The 22,498-nt window shown below is 37.7% G+C and overlaps 1 protein-coding gene across 1 annotated transcript in view; it reads right to left on the bottom strand.

Moving 5' to 3' along the window:
* The window catches only part of LOC150110253 (carboxypeptidase B-like), a 76,388-nt gene that overhangs the window by 42,026 nt on the left and 11,864 nt on the right, over positions 1–22,498 (bottom strand). The window contains exons 3-4 of the mRNA XM_090394543.1: positions 12,471–12,567; positions 2,890–2,991 (exon numbers count right to left, since the gene is read on the bottom strand). Of these exons, the coding sequence (XP_090250669.1) occupies positions 2,890–2,991; positions 12,471–12,567 (199 nt within the window). The remainder of the gene's footprint in view (positions 1–2,889; positions 2,992–12,470; positions 12,568–22,498) is intronic.

Raw genomic sequence — 22,498 nt, 5'->3', positions numbered from 1 at the left:
AATATAATTGGCGTACTTAGAGATTCCAAAAAATAATAGTGCTAGTTAAAGAGGTATTTGGAGTGAGCAGTGAAGAATTATACTCCTAAGATTAGAAAGATAAAAGTAGTTGATAAAGGTATTAAGCAGGGATACAGATGGGGGGGGGGGCCACAAAAATATATAAAAGATGATGATGAATAGCTACACATAATTTGATACAGAATGTGAAATATAAGCTAGAGTGACAGATCTAGTAAGAAATAGAATACAAAGGAATTTAACAATGCAAGCATTTACCATCTCCATTGAATAAAGAATTTCTTTACTTAATGGAGCTGGTAAATAGTGTAAGATATAAGGAAACTGCTTAGTGATCTTTTTATCAAGGTTGTTTCACAGTGGTAAAAATAATATCTTTGAGGCGATATCTATGGGGTGACTGGAAAGAAGTGAACTTGAGATGTTCAAAATATCGAGCAATCTAGATATTAGTAAGATTTTGGGATTGGAAAACATTTTATCACATATTTTAAGGGAATTTTTGCTAGAGAAATTACAGTTCTCATGACTTGATGATACAATGAGTCTTACTCTTGGAAAATTACCAATGATGGTATAAAAGCAAACACGCGGAATTACAGACCAGCAATTCTGGAGTGGTAATGAAGGATTTTGAAGAAGTTACATAAGTTTACAAATTCAGTGGAAGAACATGGTTCTTTATGAGGATAGCATGACTTTTAAAGATCAAGTTTCAGTAAAGAGAAGTTGATTAGGGGAAGTATTATGTGTTTTTTTTTTTTTTTTTTTTGATACATGACACATTAGTGTTTATAATGAAACAAAATTAGTGTGAATAGTAGATTTATGGACTGAATAGAAAATAAACTCTCTCTTTCAAGGTAAAAATAATATCATCTCTTTTTATATGCTGCTCTGGCAGACAATATCTGAAAAGAGAACAGAACAGTTGAAAGTGGGGTGAGTACTATAGACTGTGTACTTGGTCTACTGCCGTTGAGCCTGTATGTGATTTATTTAGGAAAGATATTCAGTGTTTGGTTCGTGATGCAATGCTCAAGATATGGTGGTCCTTCAGAAGGATTTCAGTTGACTGATAACATGGACTGATGAGAGATGAGTGTAGATGTCAGTTCAGTATAGCTAAATGTCAATTTGTACATCGGAATTCTGAGATGGAAAATTGCATACTCTATTGGTGACCTGTGTTATATAAAAAAAAAAAATGAAGGAAGAGGAATCAAGGAATCTTAGAGTAATATCACATAGGACAACTGGTGTTCAGAAGTTCCATGAAATAGTGATTAAAACAACCCAGAGAATTGCTCCTATGGTGAAGTGGATACTGACAGGAATAAGCAGGTTAGTTCCTTAGCATAATGCATTAATTAAACCAGAATATGTTGCACTGTGTGTGGTTTATAAGTTCAAGAAAGGTATAAAGGTAAGTCCATCAACCAATCCTTGTCTGTCCAAGACAGGTTGAATTCCCCTAATTAGGAGTTATGAGGGGAAATTAATGCAGCCTGTATGCCATTCCTCTGCTACATCCAAGAAGGGCAAGTATTTTATGTCTGTAGATATGCATGTTTATGAGGCCAGTTGGCCTGTTTTAGGGGGTGATAAACCTTCCTTTATGGGAAAAAAAAAAAAAATCTGCCTCCATAGGAGACTGATTTACTCATCATTGGATTGAAAAGACCTTATAAAGGTTCCTCACATCGTAAACAGGAGTTGGTGTGGATGAGTTCATCTACACCAACTGAGCTAAAGAGGCTGTTAAAAGATAAGTAGCTGTGATAATTTCATTAGGTAATGGGAGATGGAATACTTGAGAAGTATAAACTGCAGAGCCTTGTAAATAGGAGAAAGGGTGATACTGAAAGATAAATGACTGAGAGGAGCTACTTGACAGATAGTGGAGGGATTTTTTCAAAAGATGGAAGTAGTAAGATCAAGAGGCTATCTCTAGAAACTGCATTAAAGTGTGGTAAGTAGTGTGAAAGTTTTTTGTATAAAGAGTTGTGATTAGATTGCATTTGCTAAAGAGTGCTGTGAGTGTGATCACAGTGGTATTTAGAATAAGCTGCAGGGCCAGTTTTATCATTAGGCAAACCTAGGCAATTGCCTAGGGGCACTAAGACTTTGGGGGCGCCAGATTTTGCAACATAGTTCAGGGAAAAATTACAACCTTCGAAAAAAATTAGTGTATATATATATATATATATATATATATATATATATATATATATATATATATATATATATATGCTGTCATACGTTATGGGTGGGGGGTCACTACCCATAATGTATGACAGCATACATCTCTTAGTGAGATGTGTTTTACATTATGGGAAATACTAAGAATAGTGATCAGAGCTTAACTACCTTTACAACAAGTTGCCCTGGTATTGCACTACCTTTAGACTTGGACTAACTACGTTCAGGTGCAAACTTAACTGTTTTGCTTACTTCTTGGGAGAAGGAGTAAAAAAACCAAGTTTATAAAATTACTTGGTATCCTTAATATAATATATTATCCCCAAGGTAAAAAACTTTTCACACACACACACACACACATATATATATATTAGTATATAAAATTAGTAAATATATATAGAGAGAGATAATGTATAGGGGTGCCTAAATTTTCTTTGCCTAGGGGCATCAGATACTCTTGGACCAGCCCTGATAAGTTGCCAAACAATACCCTTGACTACACAGAGATTTCTTATAATAATAACAGTGAAAAACATTTTCCAGTATTTTACCATACATTGCAGAGCATGTAATACAGCTTATACTTTTTATAAATATGAATATTAATTAAATTTCCCTCTACAGACGTCTTATAATTATCTCTTCTCATTTACTGTTTTCACTTACTCTGAGGACTGGAATAACGTTGCCTTCAAATGTTGTTCCAAGAATAGTAAGTGATGTAAAATTTTTATACCTTCTTTCTATTTCATCTAAGTATTCTACAATCTGAAATCAAAAATATTTTAAAATAGTTAAAAATGCAATTCCAAAAGTAAAAACAGAATACACTACTAACTTCCATCAGTTAGTAGTGTATTTAAAGAGAGAAAAAATAATTTTATTTTATGCATACCTTATCAATACATTTCAATATTTGTACCAGTGGTGGCCCGTGAAGTTTTAAGTGGGAGTGCTGCCTATACAAAATAATTTTTAAAAAATTATTTTTTTCCTGATCAGTAACCAATTTATTAATAAATAAATCTACAGATTTATTTAGTAAGAAATTGGTTACTAATTAGGAAAAAAATAATTTTTTTAAAATTATTTTGTATAGGCAGCACTCCCACTTAAAACTTCACAGGATCGCCACTGATTTGTACTGAACTTCATTTAAGGGGTTTTTATTTATTATTATTTTTTTTATGTGAATCTCACCCATGATGTGCTGTAAATTTATTGGATATCAGTATTGGAATTGTGGGTGTACTAAAGGTTTAAATAATCAGAAACTCTTGTTCTTGTGTAGAGGCTTAAGTGCTGTGAGGACATTATGTTGGAGGTTTAATGGACTTTTTACAACACTCAAAAAGAATTAAAATAGAATTTAATACTTCCTATATTTCGTCCTAGTCACTAGGACATCTACGGGGATTACAAAGACAATTAATGTAACATGCACACAAAAACTTACAATACTAAGCCCAACCACGTGGGTGACAATAAAGTCCTATCTAGGTGGAGCGCCCTCTAAGGGCAGTTGTAGGTGGCCTGGAATGTAAGGTGGGACCTCTGGCAATGACTGTTTCCCAAATCTTCGGAAGCTTAATGCAACCATATTTGTTAAGATTTGGTTGGTTTTTGAGAGCTGCTGCTGCTTCTAAGAAAAGTCTCTCTTTCTTGAATTTGCTGTGGTGGAGCATGGTGGTTTTCTTCCATGATACTCTGTGGGTGGTGTCCAAAACATGGTCAGCCAAGCCTGAATGGCCATAGTTGTGTTTAAAGATGTACGACTTGTGTTCCTCTAGGCGGATGGATGCTGATCTGCCTGTCTGTCCAAAGTACGCAAGCTTACAGGAACAGGGTACTTTGTAAACTCCAGGCAGAGAGAGAGGAGGGAGCTGATCTTTTGTAGAACGGATAAGGGTAGCCAGTTTGCGGTAGGGCTTATATGCTGTGTGTAGGTTATACTTTTTTAGTATCTTAGCTATTTTTTCCGAAGTGCCACGGATGTAGGGTATGGTGATGGCATTTTTAAATTCTTGTTGACGAGAGGGACAGGGAATGGGGGAGGAATTGATTGTTTTTTTGATGCTGTGTTGTTCGCTGTAGCCATTGGAGAGGAAAGTTCTGTGTATGTGGTTAAGCTCAGTAGTGAGGGCGGTTCCACTGGAACAAAGATTGTGGGCTCTCTTGGTAAGGGTTTTAATGATGCCATATTGTTGTGAGGGGTGGTGATGGGAGAGTTTGTGAATGTATCTGCCTGTGTGTGTGGGTTTTCTGTATACAGTGAAGGCAAGTGTATCATTAGGCAGGCGCGTGACTAAGGTGTCTAGGAAGGGTAAACAATTGTTCTTTTCCTTTTCCATAGTAAACTGGATTCTTGGATGTAGGCTATTGAGATGACCAAGGAAGGAATCTAATGTGTCTGGCCCTCACTACTGAGCTTAACCACATACACAGAACTTTCCTCTCCAATGGCTACAGCGAACACAGCATCAAAAAAATAATCAATTCCTCCCCCATTCCCTGTCCCTCTCGTCAACAAGAATTTAAAAATGCCATCACCATACCCTACATCCGTGGCACTTCGGAAAAAATAGCTAAGATACTAAAAAAGTATAACCTACACACAGCATATAAGCTCTACCGCAAACTGGCTACCCTTATCCGTTCTACAAAAGATCAGCTCCCTCCTCTCTCTCTGCCTGGAGTTTACAAAGTACCCTGTTCCTGTAAGCTTGCGTACTTTGGACAGACAGGCAGATCAGCATCCATCTGCCTAGAGGAACACAAGTCGTACATCTTTAAACACAACTATGGCCATTCAGGCTTGGCTGACCATGTTTTGGACACCACCCACAGAGTATCATGGAAGAAAACCACCATGCTCCACCACAGCAAATTCAAGAAAGAGAGACTTTTCTTAGAAGCAGCAGCAGCTCTCAAAAACCAACCAAATCTTAACAAATACGGTTGCATTAAGCTTCCGAAGATTTGGGAAACAGTCATCGCCAGAGGTCCCACCTTACATTCCAGGCCACCTACAACTGCCCTTAGAGGGCGCTCCACCTAGATAGGACTTTATTGTCACCCACGTGGTTGGGCTTAGTATTGTAAGTTTTTGTGTGCATGTTACATTAATTGTCTTTGTAATCCCCGTAGATGTCCTAGTGACTAGGACGAAATATAGGAAGTATTAAATTCTATTTTAATTCTTTTTGAGTGTTGTAAAAAGTCCATTAAACCTCCAACATAATAATCAGAAACTCTAGAGACCAAATGTCAAACTTTTCGACCCACTTTAAACCACTAATAAACAAGATAGTAGTCTCATGAAACAAACTTAATTTAACACCTAAATAGTTAATCTACCATTTAGTGGTCAGGTGGTTGATTAATTTCAACTACCTTGATTATGAATATTGAAAAATACTTTAATTTCTGTTCCTGTTCCAATATACATGCACAAAATACTACATAAATTGGGAACAAGACAAGTTAACTAAAGAAGCCTAGGTCCTTCTGGATGGACAATTGCAACGACCTTCAAAATCTTTAAGATGTATTCCTAAAGATCTCCAAATTGTGTAAAGGATCACAATACAATACATGAGGACTCCTGGGGAAAAGTAAAAATTCATACTTGTTAGGAAACTAGCATTCTTTATCTGCTTCTCCAAAGACCACATACTTTTCCCTCCCCAGGCATCTACTGAATTTCACAGTTCAAGTTATCCTACTATGAAAAATTTCGACATTTGCTGCCATCCAAAAAAGACAAATTTTTAATAATTAGCTTTAGTGAGCCATATCCCCCCCTCCAAAAAAAAAAAAAAAAAAAAAAAAAAACTTAATCAAGTAAAATGATGGAAAGAAATGCTGCTATATAGCACCAAAATAGATTCAAAAGCTAGAGAGTGTTCAGCTACAGAATTGATGAATATTTCTAACAATCCTGAACAAATATGATTCCCAGAAGCTGTCATACATTTTGTAAATTTTACTGCTCAGTAAACTATAACCAAGATCAAGAAATATAACACTGTACTGTCTAAATAATTGAAACAACCATAATTAAATATAATATGGAGGTTTTTTTAAGGTAATATTGTTGCTCTGTAGCCTGAACTAAATATTAGATTTGCTTAAACATACTTTAGTGTTCTATTCCATTAAAAACATGTCTAATAATCATTATTTCTGTGGGGAAGGAGTGTCCTAGGTTTGATTCCCGCCGACGACGTGAGGAGCTCAAGGATCTTCCTCAGCCATAGCTAAGTTAACTGGTCTTGGGTGTGGACAGCAGGGTTTTTCTCCCCAGTTTATCTGGGATTTTTCATCCCGCAAGCAGACAAACCAGCCCTGTGAACACACACGGATTACAGTCATGAATATTGCCCTTAGGAGATGCAGCAGAGGAGTGGCAAACTGGCTGCATTAATATGCCAGTAACCCCCTCATTAGGAGGGGACTCAACCCATCCTAGGACAGATGAGAGGGGGGATAGGATAGGTATAAAACATTAATCAATCACATTTGGATGACTGTCCAATTTCACAGTGATGTGAAAATATTGGAGAGAGAGAGAATACAGAAATATGTAATGAAAGAGATGTAAGAGGAATGATAACTCCCTTATCTCTGCGTGTTTAGTGTGTTCTTCAATAACCAACTAATCCTGTGAGCTATTCTGGCTACGTTAGCGATATGCCCTCTAAACTTCAACACTCTATATACTACTATCCCCAAATACCTGGCTTCATCAATTTCTTAGAATACATTTCCCTCATTGTGGTACACAGTTTGTAATCTTTGTATCCCAAAGTGCATAACGCGACACTTTTCCACATTAAATTGACATCCGTTGTTTTACCCATACTGTCAGCCTATTCTCTCTACATCATCTTCATTAACTATTACTCTACCTAACTTTGCATCTACAGCAAAATAACTTGGTAGGATATCAGTTTCATCGCACAGTGTAAAATTATCACCTCACTTATTAAATACCTGAAGTGGCTTGAAAAAGTTCCATGTTTGGTCTCTAGAGCAGGATTTCTGGATTAGATTTAAAAAAAAGTTATTAGCCTGCCCATTGTACTAATGTACTTTACCGTATGTTTAAAACCATTCGTGGAGGGGGAGGGTCACTTATTTAAGTGATTTCTTAACTTCATGGGTGGTAAAAAAAAAAAAAAAAAGTGAATATGCTTGAAATGAATGATTGGGATGATCTTCTAAATTTGAGGTTAAGATTGATATGTAGTAAAGCTTATTAATATGTATTAATTAGACGTGAAAATAGATTTTCAGAACCAAATAGATCTTCCATAATCAGCTGAAAGAGACTAGATAGCTAACAGTAATGTAGAGAAATATGATAAAATCATTTTATAAGTCTAGCAAGTAAGACTACAAATATAATAATTAGCATTTTTGATACTATATAGATTCAAAATTCGTTCTTCATGTCATATGAAACTGCCACTACTGAATTTTATTGCGTGCATGACTAATGCAATAATTTTCAATCTTAGTTCAAGACTCAACGAACAATTTCTTAAGGGAGGAAGAGCTATGAGTGAACCTGAGATGCTCACATCAAGTAATCTATGCCATTTGGAACTGTTTGATTAGAAGTAACTCTGTCTCACGCAGATTGTGCTATGAAACTGATAGTATTCATAAGTCTTAGTTGTTCAGTGAGAGTCTTGCTCTTGGAGGAGTTCTGTTAGAATGGAAGGAAGGTAAAATGGTACCAATGCACAAAATGGTAAGCTGACACATTCAGCTCCAAACAGATTCCAAGATTTGGTGGATATGAATGGGATTCTCTCTCTCTGAGAACCAGCGTTAGATTGTTAAGGAACATTCATATTTTAGTGATTTAGTGCACTTTATAATACAGAGAATATAAGAGCTAGGGGGGGGATGCATATACTATGATATTTTGCAGACAGAATACCCCCCATGGCAAATCACTAAATTGCAATAAGGGAGATTTAGTACATTAGTGAACCAGAAGATGGGTGAGAAAGAAAGTCATTAAACAGATGTATATGGAGGAGTGTCTGAAGGAAAAAAGATTATAAATTATATATACAAAGCTCTGAGGTTGATCCACTGTTATTCAACTTGTATATGTATATAAATGATATTGTATAAGGTTTGGAGTGAGATACACGTATTCATTCAGTAACTGATGATGATGCAAAGGCAGATATATGACTTACATAGGAGCTCTTTAGGAAGATGAAGGCAGATAATTGGAGCAGTCTCTTAGGTTGCTAAATACACTTTGTAATTCTGAAATGGAAGGCTGTGCATTCTGTATTGGAGAGAGAGGAATAATTGTAGGAGGTAAGTAATTTTTAGAGTTGTGGCAGTGACAGCATTTGAAATTCTCCTTTTGAGAATCTTTACCATCCAACTTCAGCCTAAAATGGATTCAAAACTAGATCTTTCCAAAGGAAGATTGGAAAGATTTGGTTGTTTTTTTCAACTATGCCAAACATGTAAGTTTTATTTAAAAATCAGGAAGAAAGCAGCCAAAATTGATACCATTTAAAAGTAATGTGATTAACTGTTCAGTGGTTTCAAGTGGTTCTATGGTGAAAATAAATTGCTATCCTTCAACTATCATAATTTCATGAACAGTGACAGTGCGACTTGAAATATCTATAGATATCGCTATAGATATCTTCAAGATATCTATAAAATATCTTGAAGCATTATTAATTTTTATAGTACATGTGAAGATACCTAGTGTCAAAACTTTAGACACAAATACATGCACACTCCATACACTCCAACTTGTTACATCTTTGAACAACCATACAATCCTACTAGCATAACACCCTTAGTGTTTATTGGATTCCATATTGCTTTTTCCTCCACTTAAGAAACCTCTTGGAGGAAAAATATATAATAATAATAATAATTATTATTGTTATTATCCAGGCCTTCATGGAGTCAAAAGACTCATCATGGGAGGTCGTTTTTAGGAAACAAAGTCTATCATACCACTCCTTGAACCCATTGACCATTCCCTCTCCAACCACTCTCTCTCAGGCAATGCATTCCAAGGTTCAACCACCCTCCATGCAAAGAAACCCCCTCCTCACCCTCTTGCGCACAGCCTCTTTTCATAACTTCCAGGGGATCGCTCCTTCCTGCCGTTCCACCAAGTGAAAGAACTCTCCAATGTCTACCTTGTAACTGCCTCTCAAAAGTTTTAAAGTTTCGATCATATCACCTCTCCTCCTTCTATCCACCAAACTCTGCAGTCCACATTCCCTCAGTCGATCCTCAACTCATATTGTACAGTCCTGAAACCATCTTTGTTATCCGCCTCCGTACCCTTCCCACAGTCAATTTATCCCCTTCAAATCCTGGGGACCAAATCTGAGAACAATAGTCTAAGTGTGGTCTGATCAGGATCTTATACAATGGAATGATAACTCTTTTATCTCTGCAGGTTAGCGTCCTTCTCAGTATTGCAGCAATCCTCTGAGTTACCCTCACCACCTTTGCAATATGCTCCCTGAATTTCAGTTTTCTATCAATCATCACCCCCCCCCCAGATCTCTTGTCTCCCCTACCTCCTCCAGTACAGCTCCTCCAATTGAGTATGCATCCTCCAGCGATTGGTTCCCAAACCTCAAGACTTTACATTTTGCTGCATTGAACCGATACACCCATTCATTTGCCCATCTGTCTAATTTATTAAAATCCTCTTGCAGGGCTGCCACATCTGCACTATTACTGATAACCCTTCCCAGCTTCACATCATCTGCAAACAACTGAATGTCCACTTGCAATCCATTGACAATATCATTGATATAAAGGTTGAGCAATAGAGGTTCCCAGTACTGAGCCCTGTGGAACCTCCACTTGTAACCTTCTGCTTCCTTGATATTGCCCCACCATACACAACTCTCTGATACCTATCAGTCAGCCAATCCTGAATCCATTTGACTAACCCGACATTTAATCCCATGTGCTGCAACGTAAATATCAACTTATCAAGTGGCACCCTGTCAAACAGCTTTGCAAAATCCAAAAATATGGCAGTATATGGCTTTCCCTCATCAACTGCTCTTGTCACTTTATTATAAAAGGCAATCATATTACTAAAGCAAGAGCACCCCTTAACAAATCCATGTTGATTCTCACAGATAGCATTACCCTCATCTGCCCAACGCTGGATATAGTCCCTCACTAATTTCTCCAAGACCTTAACAACTACTGATGACACAAGCAGGATTATAATTAGACACTTCCAATCTGCTACCGCCCTTATGCAGTGGCACTATCTTACCTTCCTTCCATTCCCTGGGTACCTTTCCCGCAGCCAGACTTTTATAGAAAAGCCAGGTCAAAGGAGCTGTCAGTTCTTTGGCACCTTCTCTCAAAACCCGTGGTGGAATACCATCCAGTCAAACAGCTTTACTGGTCTTTTAAATAACGAAACCTGTGGTGAAATCATAATTAAAAGAAATACATGCAGTTTGTCCTTAGGAGAAAGTAACAAGTTGTAAATTTGGTTGACTTGTTACCTTCTCCTAAGGACAGACTCTCACCTTTGATGTTGCCCGGCATTTATGAGATTCCATGCTCATTCAAATTGTCTTACTTTGGACAGGCAGGTAGGTATGTTCAGAAACACATCTCGGAACACCAAGACCACATTCGTATTTTTAAACCTCAGAAATCTGGCCTCTCTCAACACGGAATTGAAAATCCAAGCCATAGCATCATTGGGAAAAGTCTAAACTTTTACATAGATCTTTATATAAACATGAACATTTATATAAAGAAAGTTCTGAAGCCCTACTACACGGACCAAATTTAAACCACATACTTTAGGGATAGTAAGAATGGGAAATTTTATACAAAATTGTGTAAAATAATTATTTTATTATTTTTTTTACTTCTGTAACACGTTACGCACATTTAATGAGATTCTATTGTAATCATGCACCCTAACTATATGTTATTCCTATTATTGTTTAAACTACTGTACTGATGATGTCCTAAGATACTTAGGATGAAATATTTACAAGTAAATAATTTTCACTGTGGTTAATACGTGTGTTTCTTTTAATTAGCTTTACTGGTATCCAGAGTGCTCCGTATTTGGAACATAATCTCCTCTTTCACCTCTAAACTCTGAACCTGCCCTATCCCTCTAGTATTAAAACCTCCTCCAGGATGAAATACTCCAATAAAGTGCTCATTGAACAATTCCACTATGTCCTCTGCATCAGTCACTCTATTCCCATTTTTATCCTGCAATGTCATTCTTCCACAATCGTTTCTCCGCCTACTGGCCACATAGCTAAAAAATTCCCTAGGATTTTCTTTGGATCTTAGTGCCAATCTCTTCTCATATTCCAATTTTGCCTTCCTCACCATTCTGGTCACTCTCCTGGCCTGTATCTTATATTCTTCGTGTATCTTTCCTCCACCGCTCTCCTTACATCTCTTCCATAATCTCTTTTTCAATTGCAGTTCCTGTTTGATATCGTTTGTCATCCACTTTACACCAAATTGTGCCCGCTTCTTCACCCGTGGAATACAGCTTACTATTGCTGCTAACAAATATCCTTTCACAATTTCCCAAGCACTAATGATATCCTGGCCTTCCAATTCTGCCCTTCATGGAACTGCCCCTAGTTGATACTGTTAGTATGATTAAACAAAATGTGATTGGGAAGCTTTCAGTAATACCAAAAATCAAGTCTCCATTGTGGAAGAAATGCTGTTGAAGTGCGACATGGAGGAGCCTAGTTTGAAAGGCATTAATCTTCATACTGTAAGTTTTTTCTTGTGGCGCTTCCTGCCACGAAAGATATTCAGACAATGAAAAGGTTTGAATATCTATACTATACTATATGCATTCACCATGATAGAGCAAGTTCTTTGAGTGGATGTTATTTTCATTTCAACCAACAAGCTGTAAATTCAAATTCCACTTTGGTATTAATATTTTTAGGTAATAGCTGATTTCACCACTTTCTTACTTGGAGACTTGAAGTGGCTTGAAAAAGTTGCATGTGTCCTCTTCTGCATGTAGTGCTAATGTGTCATGGGTTACTTTTCATGGGTGAGATTATTAAAAAGCATTGAATTATATCTTGATTTTGACAAAAATATACCTATGTGTTTTTAGTACATTTTTGGTGATATTTAATATTTCATTTAAAAAGTGCTAATGATTTATAATGAATGCAGGAGAATTTATACATTCATTGACATACCTCTTCCAAGGGATGATACACATCAAAACTGAAGTTCTCATTACGACCAACAAGATATTCTCCGGGCTCATTTTCCCGTTGTTCCCTTTCTATCCACCTTTAAAATAAAGTAAACAAAGCATACATTTGACATGTCTCTAATTACATAAAAATATTTTTATCGTAGAGACTTAAGCAGTTAGGAAGATTAAAAACGTAAATATATTTAATATGTAAGTTTTTAACCTTCCTAACCAGTTAAGTTAGGAATGATTATACTGTTATTAGCCAGTCCTTATCCGAATTATCAATATAGCAGAAAGTGAAATAAAATGACTAGCAACTTTAAGTGTAAAAAAGGTGTGCATAGGATTCTAACATCAGCAGCTGGTCTAGTCAGCGACTACTGGACCTTTTTTTTCTAGGCCTTTCTTCAACCGGTTCCCCAGTAAGTCCATCTCTGACACGGGAAAGTGGGTTTTTTCTCCAGGAAATAAATACGGACAGTGGTCAGCTATGGAAATTTTAACAAAAGGCTCGCATCGTCGAGCAAAAAGAAAAAAGCAGGCCTAACTTAGCCCTTATAATACTTATGTTGCGACTTAGTAGAACAGATATGATAATTCGTGTAGGCAGTGGTAAGCTATGGAAATTTTAACAAAGGGCTCGCATCGTCAAGCAAACAAAAACCAGGCCTAACTTAGCCTTTATAATACTGTACTTATATTGCGACTTTGTAGAGCTTCTGACAGATATGATAATTCTTGTAGGATATCAATCATCAATGCTAGATCTTTAAAAAATTCCAAATTAAGAAGAGTAAGAAGCCCTTATATTTATCGTTCGATGCAAAATGCTTGCATAAAGCTGGGTAATTTCTCCACAAAGCAAGAGCCATTCGTAAACTGCAAGCTGCCCTTCGTGGTCCAAACACACGGCCGATCTTTAAAATTTCGATACCAAGGTCTTTTGCAATCGTATTTAATTCTCGTTGATTTTTTGGTGATTGATGATAAAAAGCATATAATTTATCCATAAATATTTCAAAATAATTTATTACTTTAATGTTTTTTATCGAATCGTCTAATGCTAAGTGTAAACGATGAGCGCAATGCCAAATCACAACGTGGGAAATCTTTGTAGAAATTTGATTGCAACACCTGATTTGTTTCCTAACATACCACTAGCTCCATCAGAACAAAATGCAATGAAATGATTTTTTATATAGTTATCAGAAAATCCATATGAATTATAGTAGCATGTATAAGTTCCACGGTAGTATTTTCTAGTTCTACAAGATTATTAAACAAGAACAAGGGGGTTGCAAATTTGAGAAAAAGATTAACAAATGGCTCGCGCGAGCCCCTTATACTCACCACTGGTTGCGGACCACAAGATGGCAGCATTTCTTTATGTATCTTAATCGGCGCGTATAATTAGTTATAGTCTTTGACTAGCTATCTCTGATTGGCTAGAGGTGGAGAGTGAATTGCCCATTCACTCTACAAATAGATTAAGCTAAAAATACAACAAGTTGTATTTTTAGCTTAATCTATTCTCAAGCCCCGAGTGGGCTTGAGAATTAATCATTGGAGTTGCAGTTTAAAATAGCGTTTGGTGTTTTATGCTTGAAGTAATCTGTTGCATTGTAATTTGCAGTTAGTTGAATTGGTTTGTTAGGGTGCACAGATGCTTTTAAGAAAAACTAGTTGCTGTAGTCTGCATGAAGGTGTAAATATAGGAGACATTTGTGTCCCAGTGAAGTTGCACATTTCGTACGAATCATGGTGCGCTGAGGATCATTCTTAGGTATTTATTTTGCACACGTAACTTGAGTATATTGGTATTAGCAGTATGGCCCCAAGCCGGAGAAGCGTAGGTGAGTATAGAACGAATCATTAATTTATATATACTGTAAGTAGTTTGATTCTGGTGTTCAGTTTGCTGTTCCTGTTGATTAGAGGATAGAGCTGGGCTATGATTTTTGATGTCTTTAGACAGAGAGAGTCTTGACATGGGAGCTGAAAGTCGGCTTTCTGTCCAGTAGTACGCCAAGATATTTGATCTCAGCCATGGGATTTTTGTATTAAATTGGAGAATGTCTCCTTTAGGAAGCATTTATCTTCTGGAGAATTGCACGGCTACGCTCTTCTGAGGATTCACTTGGAGTCGCCATTTGGCAAAATATTGTTCGATTAACAGGTTTCCTGTAGTTTCTTGATCGCTACATGCACTTTAAAGATCTGGCTAATATCACTGTATCATCCACGTACAGGGCTTTGATAGATCACAATGGGCTGTGCTGGATATCACACATGTATATGGAAAACAGAATTGGTGCCAGTAAGGCTCCTTGTGGGACTCCAGCTAAGATGCGTTTTTTTTTATGTTGAAATTGTACCGTTTACCTTAATTTGCACACGCCTATCGTAGAGGTATGACTTGATTAGATGAATCATTCCCATTGGTATTCCAGTTGATATCAGTTTGTATAGCAAACCATAATGCCAAACCTTATCAAATGCACTGGCTATGTCAAGGAAAACAGCCCCAGTGCATTGATGCCAGTTGAATCTCGTGGTGACATATTCCACTAATCTGTTGTGTGGTAGTGCGAAATTGACGGAATCCAAACTGCTCCTCAGGAAGAATGTTTAGCTTGTGTACTGATTCTTGGAGTCTGATAAGAATAACTTTCTTGACAATTTTGTCCAGATTTGAGACGAGGCTGATTGGTCTGTAACTTTGAGGTAATCGCAGATCTTTTCCAGACTTATGGATTGGCATTATGTCCGCCAGCTTCCAGTGGGAAGGGAAATATTTGTAGTGGAGGATGGAGTGTATTATGTTAATCAGATTAATCAGATGTACAATAGCTGTACGAGGTAGTAGTTGTATCACCTTGTTAGTGATTCCGTCAGGTCCAGGAGCCTTTTTTTTTTTTTTTTGTTCGTTAACTTCTTGATTATATCATACATTTCTGCAGGTGATGTGGGTGCAATTTGACTGGAGCATGTGACAGAAGATTTGAGCGAACATCTGACATGTCGATGGATCTTATATATGTGATTGAAGTCGAGGTGGTCATATGAGGGTTTACATTGCTTTTCTAAGTTTTTTGCTATTGCTTCGGCTTTATCTGCATCAGTATGGATGAGGCCAAGATCTGTTTGGAGAGGTGGGGAATAGGTTTGTTTTTGTTCTTGATCTTTCTGATTAGGTTCCATATGGAGTGGTTATCAGGAGAGATAGAAGTAAATTTTTCTTCCCAAAGACGTGTGTGTGTGGGGGGGGGGGGCATCTCTTACTGCAGTTGAGTCTGTTTAAGATTCGTTTGTCTTGAGGTGTTCGAGTTGTGATATCTCTTTCTTGCTTTGTTTTCTCCCTGATCAGGTTCATGATGTCTTCTGGCAAGTGGTTGAGTCTGAGGGTAATTGTGAAAGTAGTAACTGCTGCAATAGCTGTGTTTATTTGTTTTGTTAGATCTTCTACAGCTATTTCAATTTTATCTTTGGATTTAATAAGCAGAACTGGACCAATATATTTCGGGAATACCTTGGACAACTTATCCCATGGCAGTTTCTCTTGGTTTCCCAACTTTAATAGTATTGGATTGTGATCGGAAGATAGGTCATTAAGTGTTACTATACTGTACTGGAGTCTTAGATTCTGTAGCATGACGATGTCCAATATATCAGCCCGACCATATGTGTTGTGATGGGTAGGTTTAGAGGGACCTGCCAAGACCACGTTGTTGGATCCTGTATAGTTTGCGAGTATGTGTCCATTTTTATTGATAGAACGGCTATTCCAGACAGGATGCTTAGCGTTGAAGTCGCCGGTTACGATGACAGGCTCCCTGTTGTCCAGTACGGTGTTCAGATCTGAGGACTAATGTTTTTTGAGGACGATTATATGCTGCGAAGATTTTTAGCTTACCAGCCGAGCTCGTGAGAATCTCTATGCCAGTAATCTCAAGATTAGTGGTAGGTGGGATATTTATAGAGTGATGACTAATGTAATTCTTAATGAAAATAGCAGTGCCGCCGCATCTGTGGGATAATCTGTCTGTTCTGTACAGCTGATATCCCCTAATTTTGGGGTTGTCAGATGGTCTCATTTGGGTTTCGTTTAGCAAGAGTACATCCAGCTGTCTTTTGGTGAAGTCCTGGAGTTCCAAGGTTTTATTTCTTAGTCCGTTGGCGTTCCACGCAATGATCTGTAATGAGTCTGGATTTAATTTATTGCTGTTCATGAGTGAGCGCTGTGATGATGTGATGATGGTTTGAGTATCCTTTGGGAATCTTTTAGTGGAGGATGGTGAGGGGTTGGATCTGCTAAAGATCAGCAGCATATTTGCTAGAGGAGCGGTGATAATAGCTGTCAAATTAGGAAACTGTATCGTTTCCTAATTTGAAATAAAATGAATGAATGTGGTGCTGGTTGTTCCTGGGTTGTCTTTTTAGTATGAACTACATCTGCATGCATATGTCATTGTCTGTTGTTGTTGAGTTGGTCTTTTAATGACCTCTGATTTCTGGAGATGGGTTTCTGAGCATTTTTGCTGATCTTTGGAGCTGTGGCCTCTGGCATAGACCTGCTGGGGGGGGGGGGGGGGAAGAGAGTCTGGTTGTTTCTGATTGTCTGTTTTTTGGATTTTGAATACAATCTCTATAGTTGGCTGTGTGAGGGCCGCCGCAGTTTGCACATTTAGCCGGTGTAGTTTTTAGCTTTGTGCAGGTGTTAGTGAAGTGACTCTTTGCACATTTCAGACATATGTACTCTGCCTTGCAGTCTCTGAGCATTACCAAATCTTTGACACCCATGGCATTTCCCAGTGGAAGCCTTCTTTCTCAGAGGCTCTGGGGTGATTTGGAGTCCACATACTGCTCTAAGGTCATAAATATTTTTATGAGTTTTATGGATTTCCACTAAAACCAAAGGCATAGGAGTTTTGTCTGCTCTGGTCATCCTACTGACCTTGATAGGTGACAGGTCCTGGTGACGGAGGTCAGCCTTTATTTCATGTGTAGTTATATCTTCTGTAACACCTCGTACGACCAGCTTTAGATTTCTTCCCGAGCCAAGAGAGGTGTGGTATTGTGTATTACTTGAATCCAGCTCTTTAGTCAGTTTTCTGAACTCTGTTACAGTAGCAGGCTGGATTTTGACGCCATCGTTCATGTTTTTGGCCAAGATGTACTGTATTTGTAGGTTTGTCATAGTGGATCTTAAATGTGTCCATATTTTCTTTTCCCAGAGGACAATCGGTGGCACCCTCTCTCTTTGGTGGAGGCCGAGAGATCATAACTGGGTGTATCTTGTTCCATACCAAAATCCATGGGAGGTTCCGCGTCGGTGGTTTTATGCTTCTTGCACGCACAGAACTCCTCAAAGTCTGGGGGGAGCAGAAATCACCAAATCTAGCTTCTGCTCTGTCTGGGCTGTGTTCTCACACTCCTCAACTTCACCTGGCAAGAAGTAGAAATTTAGGCTGCCGGGCCACTCATTTTCTACTTTTTTCAGCATCTTTTTGAGAATGCTGATCGCCCGTCCTTTGATGTTGAGCGATTCAATGTAAACGTCATCTTCGTCTTCGCTCATGGTGCAGCCGGAGATTATTATTATTATTATTATTCGTGACGCCTCCAAGGAGTCCGAAGACTCATCGCGGGAGGACACCTACAATTGTCTCAACTACTACACCGAACCTCTACTACGAATCAACGCCATCTACCGCCCACCTCCACCATTACCACAACTAGTATTTTTTGTCTGTAAATTGTTCTGAAGGGCCAAGTCTGTATGCGGGATGAAAAACCCGAGTTTCTGGGAGAAAAATCCCTGCTATAGCTCGTCCACCGTTTGTAGGTCCCTGCTTCGCGTCTTTCCAAGAATAGTCGATTCATGCTGAAGGGGAGAAAGAAATGAAGGCTGTCGGAATTGGTCGCCAACACGCGAAATCACGTGCTTTATATGTATGTAAAATTTTCCAACTGTTATACAAGCAACATAGTTAACTACAATAATCATAAAAGAGAAGTTAATTTTCCGACCGGTAATAATAAACAACTCATCCCACTATACGGACTGATTACCCTATTATCGGAATGCATTCTCCTTTTTCTGAGATGTGCAGAAGAAGTGTCGAAGGATCTCTAATCGGTGGGCGAACTATTTAATACCTCTGATTGAGATCAGCTAACTCACCTGCGATTAAAATCGTCCAGATAAAGATTCCTCCCGTCACGACGAGAGAATCGAACTTAGGCCTGTTCCAATCGAAGGGCGCAATGTACCGTCGTTCTTCCAATTGCGCAACGGAGGCGCTTCTATAGTAGATAATAATCAGTTGCTTTTAACACTTTCATTGCCAAGCTGAAAATTGGAATTTCCTGTGGTGGCCAAATTTTTTTTATTTTTATTTTTTTATTTAGTTAGCGACGGCAACGCGATAACGCGTGATCGGCCGTTTGGTGAGAACTCGCATCGCGCGATATCGCGTGATTGACACTGAAAATGAACGTGTTAATAAGTAAATCAACAATGGCGACTATAGCGGCGGTTAAGCCCAGCGAATCGCCCATGTTATAAATACAGTCTACTTACCTGTGTTGCTGTTCTTATATAATCCACAGTTTAATAACTTCAATCGCGTCTCTACTAGTTAATCTAGCAGCTACACTACAAAACCAGAGTTTGTCATATTTTATTGACACGTTACTCAATCCTTAAAATTCATTGAAGCACCACAACGAAAAAGAAACTTCTTCTAAGCTAAAAATGTTCTCGCCTACTCCCTATAAAGGAATGAAAAGTGTTAGCTGATTTTTTTCAAATTCATTAACATTGGAAAATGTGTAAGATATAATTCCCTTCATCTGAACCACTTAAAAGTCACGTACGTCTCCTAAAACGTTCTCAAGATATATCGTATTTTTCAGTTTATAAGACGAACCCTACTTTTTCGAAACCAAAATTAAGAAATCAATATTTTAAACATAAAACAGAACACATTTGATTTTTTTTTTTTAAATATTCAAAGTATATTTAGTAATTAGGTAATATTTTTAAGATACATACTAAGAAATTATGCATCATTCTCAGTTCCGGGCATATCATTTTTTTTATTTTTTTTATTTTAGAACATTGTTATGGGCTAATGCTCAAATATTGTTAATATATTAACTTACCCCCCCCCCGCCAACGAGTTGCAGACGTATGGATGCTTTCAGTTCTGATTGGTTTATTCAGAATCAACTGTTAATGACGTCAATCTACAGAGTTAACTAAGGTCAGTGATTGGCAGAAGCCTGCTCTCGGAGACAAGGTGCCGGTAGTTTCGCCACGGCAATTGCGGGTTTCTCAACCGGTCCCTCCCCTTGTGTATAAGTCAACCCCCCAATTTTTGGTCTAAAAATTTTAGAAAAAAAAGTATTGTCTTTTACATGGAAAAATACAGTAATTGAAGTATTCAATGATTAGTCTCTCAGTGTTTCATCCTTGTGAAGGCAACATCAGAAACTGGAAAGTAAGGGGGGTATGATGGAGGGACTAATGATGAATGAGTAGAAAGTATATGAAGGATTAAGTAAAGTTGATGTTAATACGCAGTAGGATTTGACAGAATATCACCATGTGTCTTGAGGGAATGCTCTATAAAATGAATAGAATCTTTGGCATATCTGTTTAATATGAGTCTTGCAACAGTCCCAAAGGAATGGAAGGTGAGAAAAATTGTTCCACTTTACGAAGGGGGAAGATAAGACTGTGGCTACATATTATAGGCTAATCTGTGTGACTGGGATTGCTAAATGTTAGATCAGTTGGTGAGGACTAGGATTCAGAAGTGGGTTGATCATAGCAGTATTCTTTAGAATGTTTAGCATGTGTTTGTAAGACCCCCGTCTTGATCACTATGCACAGATCTGGTTACTTTGATATTGAGGAGGAGGAGGTGAAGAGGATCCAGAGACGAGTGATCAGGATGGTAGCAAGGCTATGGAATGAACCTTATGAAGACTGGTTGAAGATTTGTGATCACAGAAATTGGTTGACAGGCAGGAAAGGGGTGATATGATTGAGACACAAATTACTGAAAGTTTTTTACAAGATTAACCCAGATTAATCTTTCAGAACAGGTCTGGTGGGAAAAAGTAGGGAAACTTATCCTTGGAAACTGAGCAAGAGTGTAGTTGTCAGGACTAGATTTTTTGCTTGGAGATTGGTAAATGAGTGGAATAGGTTTTCGGAGTCTGTTTTGGGTGCCATGACTGTGAATGAGTTCAAAGCAAAGCATCATAGATACTGTGCAAATGTTGGATAGTGCTTGGCATGATGTTTAAAGACTGCACGGAATAGCCCATACTACAACAACAACAACAACTACTACTACTAATAATAATAATAATAATTGAGCGGATGATATCCTCTTCATAGAAACAAATATGAACTAATTTCAAAAAAATTCAATACATACATTGTTCATGAATGAACAATGCATGTATGCAACTCTTTGCACTACAAACCGTATCACCCGTACGTAATACAAAAAATCTGTCACAATTCCTTAATGTTTATAAATTCTCACCCTTGCCTCCGACATACAACAAGTAAGAAATCAATCTTCCCTACAGTTTTCTTCTAAGACAGTTCCATAGCATACATACTGCATATGCCGAAAACAGAAAAACTTTAGTCTTTTCAATATTACCACGAATATCTTCTCCAGAAAAAAAGTACTAAAATTCTCATCCATCCGCATCTTCCACAAAGCCTTATTATATCTGTCCAAAAATTCTTATTATGAACGTCATATTCACCATTCACGAACATAATTTGCTTGCAGTACTTCGTTCCTCGGGTTTTGCTCTAGGTTAACATGTGCTAGGCTTCAAGAGTGTTTTAGAGACTTACTCCAGTCCACCTATACCCGCCATAAACGAAAACAAACTAACAAAATATGAGTATTACAGCTACAGAAGTATAATGGTCCTTAAATGCAAATCTGAAATAGAAAATCATAAATAAATAAATATCCACCCAAATCAAAATAATGTGCACTCAGAAACAGTCGCAGTACTCACTGAGTCATGTAAATATCCTAGCGGAATAACTTCTCTCTCTCTGTCTCATTTCATGCTTGGACGTTAGCCCATACATACGAGCTGCAGGCCAATTTTCGCAGTGACCGCCGATGACGTCACGCCCTCAGTTCATAATATTCCATGCAGTGCTTCCTACTAGCATTTTTTTTTGTTCTAAAACACAGCTTCCCTACCAAAGATAGCATTTGCTCATTCTCCCTTTTCATCTCTTCTGTCCTATACATTCACTTCCATGCGCCACCCCCCCCGTATGCATGGTCGAAGACTAAAGGACGCTCCTGTCTTTCTCTTCTCCTCTCTTAAAAGCAGTATAATGAAAAGGAGGGCGAGTGTGTGTACATCTCTCTCTCTTTATTATGTGTTCTCTGTATGTGTGTATGTCTTCTAATTCTGTACCACTTCCAAAGTCTTCTCCACTCTGTTGTACTTTCTCAGCCTGTCATCGATCGTTAAGCGGCCTTTCTCCACTTATATAAAATGCCTATTAAATATGTTTCGCTCCTAAATTAATATTGTAATGAACTATAGCACAGAAAATTAAACTTGCAATTACAAAGGAGAAAATTCTGCGATGTTTAGGCTTTTTCCACTTACGGATTATCACTGTATACGTTTACATTTTCTTTACTTGTTTTCATATTAACACAATGTTTTTTTTTTTTTTTCAATCTGATTTGAAACCATCCTTAAGAACATTTTAGATTAGTCCTACATCTACTCCGAAGATTTGAAATATGAAACGTTATATTCGTATTTATTAAAGTTAACCTGTCACCTTAAGTAGTAAAATTTAATGACGACAACGGTTTACAAGGATTTTGTAATTAAGATCAAACAGGCGGATTCTAAGTAATTTAGGAAGCAAAATTTAAAAATGGAACTTTTTTTCCCCTGCATGTCAATGCTCTTTTTGTTTAGGTGTGTAGGGCTATAACACCATCC

This window comes from Typopeltis vanoorti, chromosome 1, assembly GCF_054136105.1.
Source record: "Typopeltis vanoorti isolate ZY-2024b chromosome 1, IOZ_Tvanoo_1.0, whole genome shotgun sequence".
In the NCBI taxonomy this organism is placed as follows: Eukaryota; Metazoa; Arthropoda; class Arachnida; order Uropygi; family Thelyphonidae; genus Typopeltis; species Typopeltis vanoorti.
Note: the sequence above shows the minus strand (reverse complement) of the source record. Positions and strands in the feature narration are given on the sequence as shown.